General features: G+C 46.8%; 1 protein-coding gene across 2 annotated transcripts in view; it reads left to right on the top strand.

Moving 5' to 3' along the window:
* Positions 1-11,022: 11,022 nt before the first annotated feature.
* The window catches only part of LOC143764685 (uncharacterized), a 28,723-nt gene continuing 23,307 nt past the window's right edge, over positions 11,023-16,438 (top strand). The window contains exons 1-6 of one of the 2 annotated variants that reach the window (XM_077250517.1): positions 11,023-11,347; positions 12,614-12,705; positions 12,835-13,014; positions 13,097-13,220; positions 13,304-13,401; positions 13,600-13,690. In XM_077250517.1, the coding sequence (XP_077106632.1) occupies positions 12,628-12,705; positions 12,835-13,014; positions 13,097-13,220; positions 13,304-13,401; positions 13,600-13,690 (571 nt within the window). In that variant the 5' untranslated portion in view covers positions 11,023-11,347; positions 12,614-12,627. The remainder of the gene's footprint in view (positions 11,348-12,613; positions 12,706-12,834; positions 13,015-13,096; positions 13,221-13,303; positions 13,402-13,599; positions 13,691-16,438) is intronic. The other variant, XM_077250516.1, reaches the window with a different exon arrangement.

Here is a 16,438-nt window from a genome sequence, read left to right as displayed (position 1 = left end):
CACATGTCCCGAGGAAAAACGAGGGTGGAAACCAGAGTTGCAGAAAAATGGCGAAACCAAAGTAGCGGAACTAGCCCGATTATTAAGGGCAAACTCAGCCAACGGCAAGAAGGTCACCCAATCATCCTGATCTGCCGAAACAAAACACCTCAAATAAGCCTCCAGAGTCTGATTAGTTCGCTCCGTTTGTCCATTAGTCTGAGGATGAAAGGCAGACGAAAACGACAAATCAATGCCCATCCTAGCACAAAAGGATCGCCAGAACCTGGAAACAAACTGGGATCCTCTGTCAGACACAATATTCTCAGGAATGCCATGTAAACGAACCACATTCTGAAAGAACACAGGAACCAAATTGGAAGAGGAAGGCAGCTTAGGCAAAGGCACCAAATGGACCATTTTAGAAAAGCGATCACACACCACCCAGATGACAGACATGCCCTGAGACACTGGAGATCTGAAATGAAATCCATGGAAATGTGTGTCCAAGGCCTCTTCGGGACAGGCAAGGGCAAGAGCAACCCGCTGGCACGAGAACAGCAAGGCTTAGCTCGAGCACAAGTCCCACAGGACTGCACAAATGACCGCACATCCCGTGACAAGGAAGGCCACCAAAAGGACCTAGCCACCAGATCTCTGGTGCCAAAAATTTCCGGATGCCCTGCCAACACCGAGGAATGAACCTCGGAAATGACTCTGCTGGTCCACTTATCAGGAACAAACAGTCTGTCAGGTGGACAAGAGTCAGGTCTACCAGCCTGAAATCTCTGCAACACACGTCGCAAATCGGGAGAAATGGCCGACAAGATAACTCCCTCTTTAAGAATACCAACTGGTTCTGCGACTCCAGGAGAGTCAGGCACAAAGCTCCTTGAAAGAGCATCAGCCTTCACATTCTTTGAACCTGGTAAATACGAGACCACAAAGTCAAAACGGGAGAAAAACAATGACCAGAGGGCCTGTCTAGGATTCAGGCATTTAGCAGACTCGAGATACATCAAATTTTTGTGATCAGTCAAGACCACCACACGATGCTTAGCACCCTCGAGCCAATGACGCCACTCCTCAAATGCCCACTTCATGGCCAGCAACCACATTCTGACGTCTATGATTTTTCCGCTCATTTCTAGTCTGAATTCTATCACATTGCATTAAATCAGGTGTTTGTTCAGACAACACCACCAGAGGATTAGCGGTTTTGCGCTCCCGCAAACGCCGGTCAATTTGAATAGCCAGCGCCATGGAATCATTCAGACTTGTAGGAATGGGGAAACCCACCATCACATTCTTAATGGCTTCAGAAAGGCCATTTCTGAAATTTGCGGCCAGAGCACACTCATTCCACCGAGTAAGCACGGACCATTTCCAAAATTTTTGGCAATACACTTCAGCTTCATCCTGGCCCTGAGAAATAGCCAGCAAGGCTTTTTCTGCCTGAACTTCAAGATTGGGTTCCTCGTAAAGCAATCTGAGCGCCAGAAAAAAGGCATCAATATTTGCCAATGCCGGATCTCCTGGCGCTAGCGAGAAAGCCCAATCCTGAGGGTCGCCCCGTAAAAAAGAGATAACAATTTTAACTTGCTGAGCTGAATCTCCAGATGAACGGGGTCTCAGAGATAGAAACAATTTACAATTATTCCTGAAATTCCTAAACTTAAATCGGTCTCCAGAAAACAGTTCAGGAATAGGTATTTTAGGTTCAGACATTGGACTACTGGTAACAAAATCTTGTATGCCCTGCACACGAGCAGCAAGCTGGTCTACACTTGCAATCAAGGTCTGGACATTCATGTCTGCAGCAAGCACAAGCCACTCAGAGGTAAAGGGGAGGAAGAGAGGAAAAAAAAAAAAAACTCAGAATTTCCTTTCTTATAATCCCACTTCAGCAATGCATTAAACATTCAATGTTGTCCTGGCATACTGTTATGACCCCAATGGCAGAGGGTCTCAGAAATAATTACTAAGTCTGCAAACACAAAAAACTAGCTCATAGGGCAGTGGTAACTGAGCTGACCATATATCTAATCCTAGCACCACAAATAGCAGCAGCCGGGGAACGTGCCTACGTTGGTTCTAGACGTCTCGCGCCAGCCGGAGAACTAACTACCCCTAGAAGGGAAAAGAAAGACCTTTCTTGCCTCCAGAGAAAAGACCCCAAAAGTTGGATACAAGCCCCCAACAAATAATAACGGTGAGGTAAGAGGAAAAGACAAACGTAAGAATGAGCTAGGTATTTAGCAAAGAGAGGCCCACTAGCTAATAGCAGAATATAGTAAGATGAGTTATATGGTCAGCAAAAACCCTATCAAAATATCCACGCTGGATATTCAAGAACCCCCGAACCGTCTAACGGCCCGGGGAGAGAACACCAGCCCCCTAGAGCTTCCAGCAAGGTCAGGAATCACATTTAGTACAAGCTGGACAAAAATAAGAGCAAGCAAATAACCAAAAAACAAAGAAGCAGGACTTAGCTTAATTTTGCACGAACCCGGACCAGCAGACAGGAGCAAACAGAAAGGATCTGATTACAACGATGCCAGGCACTGGACTAAGGATCCAGGAAGCTTATATAGCAACTCCCCTGGACTAACGACCCAGGTGGGTGCCAAACTGAGGAAAGACAATCCCAGAGTCATATCACTAGTAACCACAAGAGGGAGCCAAAAAGTCTAATTCACAACAGTCTAAGTGCCGCTTTGGTGTTCAGAAGGTTTCTTTTTTGGGCTTCATTTTTTCTCCATCATCTATAGAAATGGATCCGGCTAAGATTCAGGCCATTCATGATTGGATCCAGCCCACATCCGTGAAGAGCCTTCAGAAATTTTTGGGCTTTGCTAATTTTTATCGCCGTTTCATTGCCAACTTCTCCAGTGTGGTTAAACCCCTGACCGATTTCACGAGGAAGGGCGCTGATGTAGCTAATTGGTCCTCTGAGGCCGTTTCTGCCTTTCAGGAGCTTAAGCGCCGATTTACTTCTGCCCCTGTGTTGCGTCAGCCGGATGTTTCTCTTCCTTTTCAGGTTGAGGTTGACGCTTCTGAGATTGGGGCAGGGGCCGTTTTGTCTCAGAGGAATTCTGATGGTTCCTTGATGAAACCGTGTGCCTTCTTTTCTCGAAAGTTTTCGCCTGCGGAACGCAATTATGATGTCGGCAATCGTGAGTTGTTGGCTATGAAGTGGGCCTTTGAGGAGTGGCGACATTGGCTTGAGGGGGCCAAGCACCGTATTGTGGTCTTGACCGATCATAAGAATCTGATTTACCTCGAGTCTGCCAAACGGCTGAATCCTAGACAGGTCCAATGGTCCCTGTTTTTCTCCCGTTTTGATTTTGTTGTCTCGTATCTTCCAGGTTCTAAGAATGTTAAGGCTGATGCCCTCTCTAGGAGTTTCTTGCCTGATTCCCCTGGGATTCTTGAGCCGGTTGGTATTCTTAAGGAGGGGGTGATTCTTTCTGCCATCTCCCCTGATTTGCGACGGGCTCTTCAGGAGTTTCAGGCTGATAAACCTGATCGCTGTCCAGCGGGGAAACTGTTTGTTCTTGACAGATGGACTAGTAAAGTGATTAATGAGGTTCACTGTTCTGTGTTGGCTGGCCATCCTGGGATTTTTGGTACCAGAGATTTGGTTGGTAGGTCCTTTTGGTGGCCTTCTTTGTCACGGGATGTGCGTTCTTTTGTGCAGTCCAGTGGGACTTGTGCACGGGCCAAACCTTGCTGCTCCCGCGCCAGTGGGTTGCTTTTGCCTTTGCCGGTCCCTGAGAGGCCTTGGACGCATATTTCTATGGATTTTATTTCGGATCTTCCTGTTTCCCAGAGGACGTCTGTTATCTGGGTGGTCTGTGACCGGTTTTCTAAGATGGTTCATTTGGTACCTTTGCCTAAGTTGCCTTCCTCTTCTGAGTTGGTTCCGTTGTTTTTTCAGCATGTGGTTCGTTTGCATGGCATTCCGGAGAATATTGTGTCCGATAGAGGTTCCCAGTTTGTTTCTAGGTTTTGGCGGTCCTTTTGTGCTAAGCTGGGCATTGATTTGTCTTTTTCTTCTGCATTTCATCCTCAGACAAACGGCCAAACCGAGCGAACTAACCAGACTTTGGAAATTTATTTGAGATGCTTTGTGTCTGCCGATCAGGATGATTGGGTGGCTTTTTTGCCATTGGCCGAGTTTGCCCTTAATAATCGGGCTAGTTCTGCTACCTTGGTGTCACCATTCTTTTGTAATTCTGGGTTTCATCCTTGTTTTTCTTCAGGGCAGGTTGAGTCTTCTGATTGTCCTGGGGTGGACTCTGTGGTTGACAGGTTGCAGCAGATTTGGGCTCATGTTGTGGACAATTTGGTGTTGTCTCAGGAGGAGGCTCAGCGTTTTGCCAACCGTCGTCGGCGTGTGGGTTCCCGGCTTCGGGTTGGGGATTTGGTCTGGTTGTCTTCTCGTCATGTTCCTATGAAGGTTTCTTCCCCGAAGTTCAAGCCTCGGTTTATTGGTCCTTATAGGATTTCTGAGATTATCAATCCAGTGTCTTTTCGTTTGGCCCTTCCAGCCTCTTTTTCCATCCATAATGTTTTTCATATATCTTTGTTGCGGAAATATGTGGTGCCCGTGGTTCCCTCTGTTGATCCTCCTGCCCCGGTGTTGATTGATGGGGAGTTGGAGTATGTTGTGGAGAAGATCTTGGATTCTCGTTTTTCTAGACGGAGGCTTCAGTATCTTGTCAAGTGGAAGGGTTATGGCCAGGAGGATAATTCTTGGGTTGTTGCCTCCGATGTTCATGCTGACGATTTGGTTCGTGCCTTCCATTTGGCTCGTCCGGATCGGCCTGGGGGCTCTGGTGAGGGTTCGGTGACCCCTCCTCAAGGGGGGGGGGGTACTGTTGTGAATTCTGTTGTGGGTTCTGCTCTTAGGCTCCCTCCGGTGGTTATAAGTGGTAGTGCTGCTGTTTGTCCTTCACAACAGTCATCAGCTGCTTCCACTTTGGACGGGGCTATTTAGTCTGGCTCCTTCCTTTATTGAGTGCCAGTTGTCCATTGATTTCTAGGGATCCACATCTCTGCTTGGTTTCTCCTTCTGGATTGTCCAAATCATCAAAGATAAGTCCTGGCTGTGTTTTTGCAGTCCACATGCGGTGGACTTAATAGTTCTGTGAATTTCTATGTTTTTTCTTGTCCAGCTTTGTCTGTGTTAAGATTTACTCAGCCAAGTTGGAAGCTCTGGAGTCACAGAGTTACCCTCCATGCCTTTAGTTAGGTGTGGAGATTTTTGTATTCTCTGTGGTGGATTTTGTAGTATTTTTTTATACTGACCGCACAGTACTCTTTCCTGTCTTTTCTTTCTAGGTAGCGTGGCCTCCTTTGCTAAATTCTGTTTTCAGTCTGCGTTTGTAATTTCCCTCTCCTCTCACAGTCAATATTTGTGGGGGGCTGCCTTTCCTTTGGGAATTTTCTCTGAGGCAAGATAGTATTCCTGTTTCTTTCTTTAGGTGTAATTAGTCCTCCGGTCGTGACGAGGTGTCTAGGCAGTGACAGGAACATTTCACGGCTACTTCTAGTTGATGTGTTAAGTTCAGGGTCTGCGGTCAGTATAGAGGCCACCTACTCCAGAGCTCGTCCATGCTGCTCCTAGGCCACCAGTTCATAACAGAAATCCAAACACGGGCATAATCCGCCATCTTTCTTCTTCACGAAGAAGAACCCTGCTGCCACCGGCGAGGATGACGGCCTGATGTGCCCTTTGCTCAAGCTTTCAGCAATGTAATCTTTTAACGCTTGTCTCTCTGGACCGGAGATGTTAAACATCCTTGCTTTAGGCAATTTGGCCCCTGGTTTAAACCTGATAGAACAGTCATAGGGACGATGTGGTGGCAACTCTGAACAACCCTTCTCAGAGAACACATCCACAAAATCCAGAAGTGACTCCGGAACGCTTGAAGTCACCGCAGCCACACATGTGGCCAGGCAATTCTCCTGGCAGAACTCGCTCCACTGAATTATGTCCTGAGTTTTCCAGTCAATTACCGGGTTGTGCATAGACAACTAAGGAAAACCCAAAACCACCTGAGCAGGAAGATTCCTGAGCACCTTACATGTAACCCGCTCGGAATGTAGAACTCGAATGTGGAGTTTCACCTCAGCCACAAATTCAGTAATCTCCCCCTGAGAGAGAGGAGCAGCATTGATGGTGACCACGCGGATAGGATGAGACAGTTTTTCAATCCTAAAACCTGCTGTGTGCGCAAACTCCTCATCAATGAGATTTGTGGCTGAACCACTATCCACAAAAACAGTAATTGGCAGCTCACTGCCAGCGATAAAAACCTTAGCAGGGAGCATGCATTGAGAAACCACCATGGAGGATATACATAAGCTCAGATTGGTCTCCTCCACACCCTCTGAGCTTAGAAGTTTTCCGCCGTTGCGTTTTTCTTAGACAGCAGAGGACAGATGTTAATAAAATGACCAGTTTTACCACAGTAAAAACAGGCTCCCTGCTTCCTGAGCTCAGGGACTCGACGCTTCACATGTGACACCCCTGCGATTTGCATAGGCTCCGTGGGCTCACCTGCAGCAACCTCACGTGAACCTAAACCCTCTCCCATAGGCGGTGTCTCATGCTCCCCCTGACGCAAATGGCGATCAATGCGGACAAACAGACTCATAGCGGAATCTAGAGAAGCAGGAGTCTCGTACATCAGAGGGGCTTTTTTAACCCTTCCAGAAATCCCATGTATAAACTGACTCCGCAATGCTGGATCATTCCATTGTGTATCGATCGCCCAGCAACGAAATTCAGAACAGTAATCCTCAGCAACTCGCTCCCCCTGGCGAATAGTGCGTATCTTAGATTCTGCTAGAGCCATTCTGTCAGGTTCATCGTAGATTTTTCCAAGAGAGGAAAAAAAACTCTCCACAGAGTCAAATGCAGCAGAATCAGATGGCAAAGAAAACGCCCATGCTTGGGGATCCCTGCTTAACAATGACAACACCAGGCCCACACGCTGAGCCTCATTACCCGAGGAGATCGGGCGCATACGGAAATATAGTTTGCAAGCTTCACGAAAAGAAACAAATTTACTGCGTTCCCCAGCAAATTTTTCAGGCAAAGGAAATTTAGGCTCAGCAACTCTTCCTGTCGCTCCAGCTTGAACATTAGATACTGCTAGTCCCTGCTGCTGTACTGCCCCCCTCAACTCAGTGACCTGTAGGGACAGCGCCTCCAACTGGCGGGTTATGGAAGTCATGGGATCCATGACAAAACACAAAAAAAAAGAAACCCCCTTTTTTTTTTCTTTTTTTTGTTGTTGGGCCGATTATAATGTCACGGGGAGACTAGGTGGGCGAGAGCTAATAACCCGGGCCCCTGCAATTTCCCTCAGACTAGGGAAATCCTGACTGACCCTCTACCTGGAGTTTACACTGATGGTGTGCATGTCCAAGCCTCGAACCTCACCCTGTCTCCTGTTTCAACCCTAGGCTGAAACCTCCGCCCACCACCCAGTGAAGAGGTAATACACCAATACCCACAGTTAGCACAGACAAGGATAAAGGAAAATGTACACCACGCCGCAGTCACTCAGGAATACACTATAAATGTGCAGGGCAAAAAAATACAAATATAGGAAGGAGTAAATAAGACAAAGGAAAATACACCACCAGCAACGAATCTTTAACAACCAGCTCACCACTCCAGACCGAGATAACAACGCACAAGACAGAAGCTATAATCGGCGACGCCCAATGATCAGGAGAACTATTTAAAGGCAATGGGCATTGCCCAGCTTCCAATCCGAGGATAAAGTAAATTAACCCCGGAACAGCTAGATAACATCTAGCCGACGCCAATGAGCAAATAGTGGTCAAAAGCGGAATTACCGCTGTCTGTCGAACGACCTGGTCTGAACAGCGTCCGACATGACATGCACCCCTTACAGCTCTATTTAGCCATATTGGTTTCCTCCTATTTCTAGTATGTTTATTCCCATACGGTATATACTGTGCACAGCTCCTATCCAGGATGCTAATAAACGTCTCCCATTTTCTTTGTGTATTTTTATGTCTCAGGATATCGTCCCAGTTAGTTGCACCAAGATCATCTCTCATCCATTGGAAATTTGCCCTCCTGAAGTTTAGTGTCCTTGTAACCCCTCTACTACACATCTTATTAAAGGATACATGAAAACTTATTATTTTGTGATCAGTATTCCCCAAGTGACCCCCAACCCTTATATTTGTTATGCGGTCTGGCCTGTTGGTTAATATTAGGTCTAGCAGTGTCCCCCTTCTTGTTGGGTCCTGAACCAGTTGTGAAAGGTAATTGTCTCTCATAGTTGTCAAAAACTGATTACCTTTGCTGGAACTGCAGGTTTCTGTTCCCCAACCTATTTCAGGGTAGTTGAAGTCCCCCATAATAATGACTTCTCCTTGAGTCGCAGCTTCATCTATTTGCTTTACGAGGATATCCTCTGTTGCTTCCATTATTTTTGGAGACTTATAACAAACCACTATCAGTAATTTATTATTTTCCCCCTCCCCTTATCTCCACCCAGAGGGACTCTACATTTTCATTAGATTCACATACATTATCAGGCAGGATGGGTTTTAAGGATGATTTTACATATAAACACCCCCCTTGCTTATTTATACGGTCTGTAAATTAACAGCCCAATCATAGCTCTCATCCAGCCATATCTCATATATCTCTCATATATCACCATGTCATAATTATGCTCCAACAACATTAATTCTAATTCGTCCATTTTGTTGGCGAGGCTTCTGGCATTAGTATACATGCATTTTATGTATCTCTCTGTACCTCAATTCTTTCTTCAATTATTAGCAGTTCTAACCCCAACCCCCATGCCACCGCCACCCCCAACTTCCTTATTTGTGCCCAGGTCTCTATCTGCACTATCTTCCCCTCCTATAAATTGAATACCCTTCCCCCAATCCCTAGTTTAAACACCCCTCCAACCTTCTAGCCATTTTCTCCCCCAGCACAGTTGCACCTTCCCCATTGAGGTGCAGCCCGTCCCTAGCGTAGAACCTGTAGCCAACTTAAAAGTCGGCCCAGTTCTGCAGGAACCCAAACCCCCCTTCCTACACCAATTCTTGAGCCACTTATTAACCTCCCTAATTTCCCGTTGCCTCTCTGGCGTGGCACGTGGCACAGGCAGTATTTAGGAAAATACCACGTTGGAGGTACTTGCTTTCAGCTTGCAGCCTAATTCCCTGAAATCATCTTTAAGGACCTTCCACCTACCTCTAACTTTGTCATTTGTGCCAATGTGCACCATGACCGCTGGGTCCTCACCAGACCCTCCCAGTATTCTGTCCACCTGATCAGCGATGTGTCAGACTCGAGCGCCAGGTAGGCAGCACATTGTTCGATGATCCCTGTCTTTGTGACATTGCCCTAATAATTGAGCCCCCCACCACCAGCACCTGTCTGGCCTGCCCTGCTCTCCTATTTCCCCCCTTACTGTAGCAGTCACTCCTCCGGCTTTCAGAGGACATGCCTGGCTGCAGCAGTGCTACCCCTGTACTAGCACCCCCCTCATCTGCCAACTTAGCAAACTTATTGGGGTGTGCCAGATCAGGACTAGCCTCCCTGGCACTCTTCCCTCTACCCCACCTTCTGTCACTCACCTAGCTACTTCACTGTCCTGCAGCTCCATCCTACCATCTCCCCTCATCTATCCCATTGAGCGTCTACTCAGTGAGCAGAAGACTCCTCTCCATATTGTCTATGGATCTCAGTGTTGCCAGCTGCACATTTAGGCTGGAGACACACTGCTGCGAGATACGGCCGAGTCTCGCTGGTTAAAAGCAAGCTGTGGCACCTGCACTCCGGAGCGGAGCGTGCAGCTGCATAGCAATACATGGAGCTGCACGCTCCGCTCTGGAGTGCAGGTGCCACAGCTTGCTTTTAACCAGCGAGACCCGGCCGTATCTCGCAGCAGTGTGTCTCCGGCCTTAGATCAAGAATCTGGGCTTCCAAATGCTCAACGTGCTCACATCTCGCACAGCAGTATGCACCCTCGACCGGCTGCTCAAGGATTGCATACATGTGGCAAGATGTGCACTGGATGGCATATTTCCTAACGGGGATTGCACCAGACAGAAGCGTTAAATAAAAATAAATACAAGGTATTAATAAAATACAGACAGCAATTCCTCCCTTGGAAACTCCCTGAATCCAAAGTCACTGAATCAGAAGTCACACTTACCGCCGTCCACACTTACACTCAGGTCACACTCGCTAAGCTGAAGATTTAAAGAGTTTTTTTTTCTTTTTTCCCTTAACACCAACCCAACCAACAGCTCAATGCACTTCCAAAGGACGTGGCTGAAAATCTGCTCCGTACACCCTGTACACACATGGCCCCGCTCAGTACATCTCGTCCACACATGGCTCTGCTCCGTACACACGTGGCTCCTCTATGTACACTTCAAAGACACATGGCTCCACTCTGTACACATCGCACACATGCGGCTCCGCTCTGTACCCCCATACACACATGGCTCCTCTATGTACATCTCGTAGACACATGGCTCTGCTCTGTACACATGCGGCTCCGCTCTGTACACCTCATACACATGCGGCTACGCTCTGTACACATCGCACACACGCGACTCCACTCCATACACCCCATTCACACACTGCTCCTCTACGAGCACCTTATACACATGCTTCTCCGATCTGTACACCCCATACACACACGGCTCTGCTCCTTACGTCTCGTACACACACAGGGCTCCGCTCAGTACACCTCATACACATGCGACTCCGCTTTGTACCCCTCGTACACACACACTGCTCCGCTCCGTACAGGATGAACACACACAGCTCTGCTACATGCACACACGGCTCTGCTACATGCACACACGGCTCTGCTACATCCACACTATAAACCTCTCCTGACCTCACACATAAACTTCCCCTCACCCAGCACCATGACAACCAGCACAGCAGAGTCCTGCATACACTGAGGCCCCTGATCATGTGACCCCTGACTCCTCCCCTCCTGTGACCTCATCACAGGTCCTGTGCGCACAGAACAGCCGTATATGTGGTGTGCGGCTCTGCAGGTGGAGGGATGTGGAGATTCCCCATTACTGGCGCATTAATACTAGTAATATATTGCACAGGGGATATCGCAGCCAATTCCCACAAGAAGAATCCTGGAAACACAGAATTAGAAATGATTCTTTCTCCGCAGTTTCTATAGGACTTAATACATTCCTGATTCCGGAGAGTAATAGAAATACGGCAGAAAACAGGAAGAAAGTTCAGAGAAGAAGCTTCATAGAAAGACACTGAAGTTACAGACGGCGTTTAACCCTTTGGGAGAAACTGTAGCAGGTAAAGACCCCAGTATCCACAGGTGTCCCTTCTAATTGGGGGAAACTCTCACCTCTAATAATCCTCGGGCAGTTCTGACAAACACGGAAAAGTGCCCCTTTATGGATGTGACAGAAAGTCTGTTTAGTCACTTTCTCTTCATAGTATCAGCTGTAATCCAATGGTGAGATAGCGACTCACCCTGAAGACTCACAAATGGTGGGGATGTTATAAATATGTTAGATTTAGGGGGTTTTGTGTTGCCTCCTTATAAGAATCACAATGGTTTTGTTCTTTTTCCACTGATAGATACAAATGACCCACCTATGAAAGACGGGAACCAAGGAAACATGTATTAGGCCGGGGTCACACTACCGTAGAATATGGACTAGTCCTATACGAGAAAACATTGCATAGTGCTCGGACCAGTGTTAATCTATGGGGCAGCTCACATCACCGTATTTTTTCTCTAGCGTATTCAGCGTGCAGGTAAATGCAAGTCTATGGGTGCTAGAAAAACTCGGACACCACACGGACCATCAGTGTAGCTTGTGACAAATACGCACACATTTTCCTAATTTCAGTCCATTGAGCAATTTATTCAATGAAGAAAATCAGTGAGAAATGTAAAGCCATACGCATGTCGTACGGATACATGGGTGCGAGAAAATCGCATCATCGCATTACACACGAATGACCATACAGAGAACCCTCGTGGGACTCTCGGCAGGGAGACTTGGACCGATTTTCCATACGTTTAGTGTGACGCCGGCCTCACTCTCATAGCACAGTGCCCCTTTCTTGGCCTCCACTCAGTATAACATTCCCCACTACCACCATCCCCCACGCACAGTATACATATTCATGTTCATTATTCATATAGACGGCCGGTGGTGATGGAGTCAGTGATGCACTGTGGTCAAATATGTTTCTAGAGCCGTAGTAGAAGATGAAGATGTCTTCCTCACCAAGAAGTAGTTATTTCTCATATCACGTGTAATGAATATCTCCTGCAGTATTGCTATTGCCGATTCCAGTGTCGGTAAATGAGATGAGAATTAGCGTTATGGAAGATGAATCTATGAGAATCGTATTGAGCTGCCGACTCCGAGGGAAAAACTCCTTGTTGTCAGTGGCCTAAAATATATAAGTTTTATTTGTAGACGTAAAGAAGAAAACTAAATAGTATAAAATAACAAATCTCATATGTTTCCCTTATTATCTCCAGTAATTGTATTATTACACAGAATTCTTTATGATCTCATGTCGGCTCATCTTCTCAATCAGGTCCCTAAAATACAATGAATATGGACAGAGACAAGATGGCGGAGAGAATATTACACCTCACCCTAGAGATCCGCTTCCAGCTTACTGGAGAGGTGAGAGATTCTGATGACGTCACATTACATCATTCTTTTCTATGGGGATAACAGATGGACAGAACTGGAGAGGTGAGGACTCTGGAAATGTCTGTAGTGAGATTTATAAATGTGTCTCTCCATAACCAGGATTACACAGTAGTGAAGAAGACCTCTAGTGAGCGCTGTCAGGACCCTGTGTGTCAGGAATTGGATAGACCTCTGAGCCCAATCATGGGGCCTCCACCTCACCCTCTGATAAATGAGGACATCAATGGCCAGAAGATCCTAGAACTCACCTACGAGATGATTGAGCTGCTGACTGGAGAGGTGACACTGCTGGGAATGCTGGGACATTATACAGTAACGCTATGAAGGGATCAGGGGATGACGGTATCATTGTATTTCTTAGGTTCCTATAAGGTGTCAGGATGTCGCTGTCTATTTCTCCCTGGAGGAGTGGGAGTATTTAGAAGGACACAAAGATCTGTACAAGGACATTATGAAGGAGGTTCCTCAGCCCCTCACATCTCCAGGTAATGGACAAGACTAAATACACACGACCTATAATTATTTCTATGTGAAGAATGAATTCAGTCCCTGTATGTGTTTCCTCCAGTACTATCCAGTAAGAGGACAACACCAGAGAGATGTCTCCGTCCTCTTCTTCCACAGGACTGTAAACAAGAAGATCCCAATGTTCCTCAGGATCATGAGGTAGATGGAGTGAAGGTGTCATGTGACCTCTCCCATGATCTGTAGATGGCTGTGAAGGTCTTGTGCCCAGTCTTGTTTTAGCCACCAGTATTATATGTTTTATACTTGTGTAATGAGAATGGTGGAGATGGCAGGATTAGAGCTGGTCATAGATGTAACTTCTCCATCTGTCTGTGACTTTTACAATAATTGTTTCAGTGTGAAGATCTGACCCATAATAATACTACAGAGACATATGTGAGGGGTGATGAGCAGTGTAAAGAGGCGATTCCTAAATATGACTACACAGGTGAGTAGTAACCACTAAATACAGAGAAGTTACAGATTCTTCTCATTCACCGGCTGTGGCTGTTTTATCGGTGTAGTCCGGCGGTATCACAATTGTGTGATCACCATTTTGCCTCTAGACCACAACATTCTTCTCCATCCAAAAGTGTTCAAATTACTTTGGGTATTGAAAGCCCTTTACTATAGAACTTACAACCTGAAGGATCCACCTACTCCCTGGGATTAGGAGATGCTTACCGTTACTTGCCCAGATCTGTAAACTACAAAGCCAAATTACAGCTTATGTAGAATGTGCTGACAAGTTAAAAAAATCATTTGAAGAAAAGTATGATGGGCCTCTAAGAGAAAGTGGAGGGTAATGATGCTGTTGGCTTCCTAGAAACTTCGCTTTTATGATCGACAACATTAAATGTGCAGTGAGGGCCAAGTGTGAATTTCTGTACAATAACAGCAGAGTTTCCCTTTATCCTGACTTTTAATTTTCTTTTAAAACGGACAAACTTCAAGGAGGATTGTGATAAAACTACACAAAAACATTACACCTGTGCCATGTGTAAGATTGTAGTAGCATGGTACGTAGTGAAGAGGCAGTGACCCACAAAGTTCCAACACAAAAGTCTCTTTAATGTGTTTCCCTACAGCATTAAAGTCCAATTCACACAAATGCATATAACTTTAGTGTATATTATCAGTGTTCAGTTCACACCAGTTCAAAGCAAAATATATCCTATGGCTTTAGATTCACAGTCCCTAAACAGGCCAGACTTCCTTTGTCCAGTTTCCCTGGGCAACCGCACGCCATAATACAGTCTCCATATACACAGCCTCATATGTTGCAGACTCTACACACGCCAGCCCTCTCCGACTAGTTCCCGTGGGTGTCCTGCATCACTGTATCACAGTCTCTTACAGTCTCTTTACTCACACAGCCGTACACAGCCCAGGATATCCTCCGGTTTGCAGCCGGGCAACATATCCACCTGTTTGCAATCGTTACACATGCTAGTCCACTTTCAGGCACAGGACATCCACCCCGGGCACAGCAGTGTCCACATCCGTCTCTTTTGGGCACAAAACATCCACCTCCGGGCACAGGACTGTCCACATCCGACTCCTCCGGGCACAGGACTGTCCATTTCCGAACCAGTACCATGGACGACTTGCATTGCTGTATACGCTGCGGGTGCCAGGCTATTCAGCTGCCCTGGGTGCTGGCTCCGCTGGCTTGTGCCTCCATGCACTTAGCCAGCGCTCTGCAGGCCTCTGCTCTTCACACCAGCACGCACCAGACTGACACTGACATACACCTGACACACCCATATCTCATACTTCAGGGCTTTTAACAAACACAAACCTGTGGCCTTCAGCCACATGGAAAACCCGGATTGGAAACTGTCTGCATGCACAACCTAGGGAGAAAACACAGCGACCCCTACTTGTGACATCAGTCACTGTCTCACACATGATTCATCTCTAAGTGTGCGTGCCTGATGGCTGTAATAGACATTTATTCACATCTGCAGGAGATGTGTTGGCATGGCTCGAGCTCTGGTTTCATGGATTCACCCCACATCATAAATTACATTATGTTTTTAATCCTAAGGAATTCACATTATTGCACAATCTCTCTTGACATGGGGGCACTAATACTTTCTTTACTTTTTTGGTCAGGACTCATAGTAGCCCCAATAGTCCACCTTAAATGAGTACAACTCTGGTTTAGTGTTGGAGTTCTCCCTTCATACATATGTTGTTGTTGGGAATATAACATATTTTTTTATAGGTTTTTTTTTATTTTTATTTTTTTTTACAGGTTCATTCTGTATGATTGATTGTGGTGGGATTGTCCTGGCTCACTTACGTGAGTCTGTATACCCCTAGAAATCTTCTAAAAAAGTCTCCATTTGCTCTTCCAAATGTCCGAGATCTAAATTTAAGACACCTCAGCTGTGAAGATCTGAGGTTGTGGGTTATAAAAATCACCTAGGCAGGTTAACGATGCAACTATTTTTCCAGGTCACCACCTGACAGCACCCTGAAGGACGTCCTTCTTATCCACAGTGATACAGGAAACCACTAGAGTTTAAAAGGACCCTCCCCCCACCACCCTTCAGTGTTTTTCCTGTCCCACTGTGGACAAGAACGGCGAGAGTAAATCCGACAGGCTCCGTGCGGAGGGTGTGGATCGGGGGGCTCGGCCTTTTCCCTTCCCACCTCAAGACCTCCGTATGCTGAAACTCAGTGGAGGGTCCCTCAGCTTACCCAGTGTAGTGCTGCTCCTGGGATATAGGTCGCTTCCTCCTGGAGGGGGCTCTCGACCTGTGGCGATGCCTCAGATGTTCCCTGAACCGGGGCCGCCTCTGTGGGCATCATCGTCTCATCACGCGGTCCAAAGAGAGAAGCTTATGGCGGGGCATCTCTGAACGCTGAGCGCTGCAGTCCGGGGCCACGGTGCATCACTTCTAGGTTGCCCCCAGCAGCGGGCGGGGCAGCGTCTCTTCCTCAGCATTGGATAGAGGAATGTTTCCAGGGCAGGTCAGTAGGGGGGCACAGGCACTCCAGGAGGATCCATCAGCATATAAGGAGGTAACGGGGGTTAGTAGACAGCCACCTTTTGTCAGCCTTTGATGATGGAGGACACCAAAAAACTTGAAATTGCAGAAAGCCAGGGGCATGTGAGTACCCAGGCAAAGGGTCTCTTCTGGGCTCCATCATGGTGCAGACCCTTAAAACAGTTACACTTCTGTTT

Source organism: Ranitomeya variabilis, chromosome 4 (genome assembly GCF_051348905.1).
Source record: "Ranitomeya variabilis isolate aRanVar5 chromosome 4, aRanVar5.hap1, whole genome shotgun sequence".
Classification (NCBI taxonomy): Eukaryota; Metazoa; Chordata; class Amphibia; order Anura; family Dendrobatidae; genus Ranitomeya; species Ranitomeya variabilis.
Note: the sequence above shows the minus strand (reverse complement) of the source record. Positions and strands in the feature narration are given on the sequence as shown.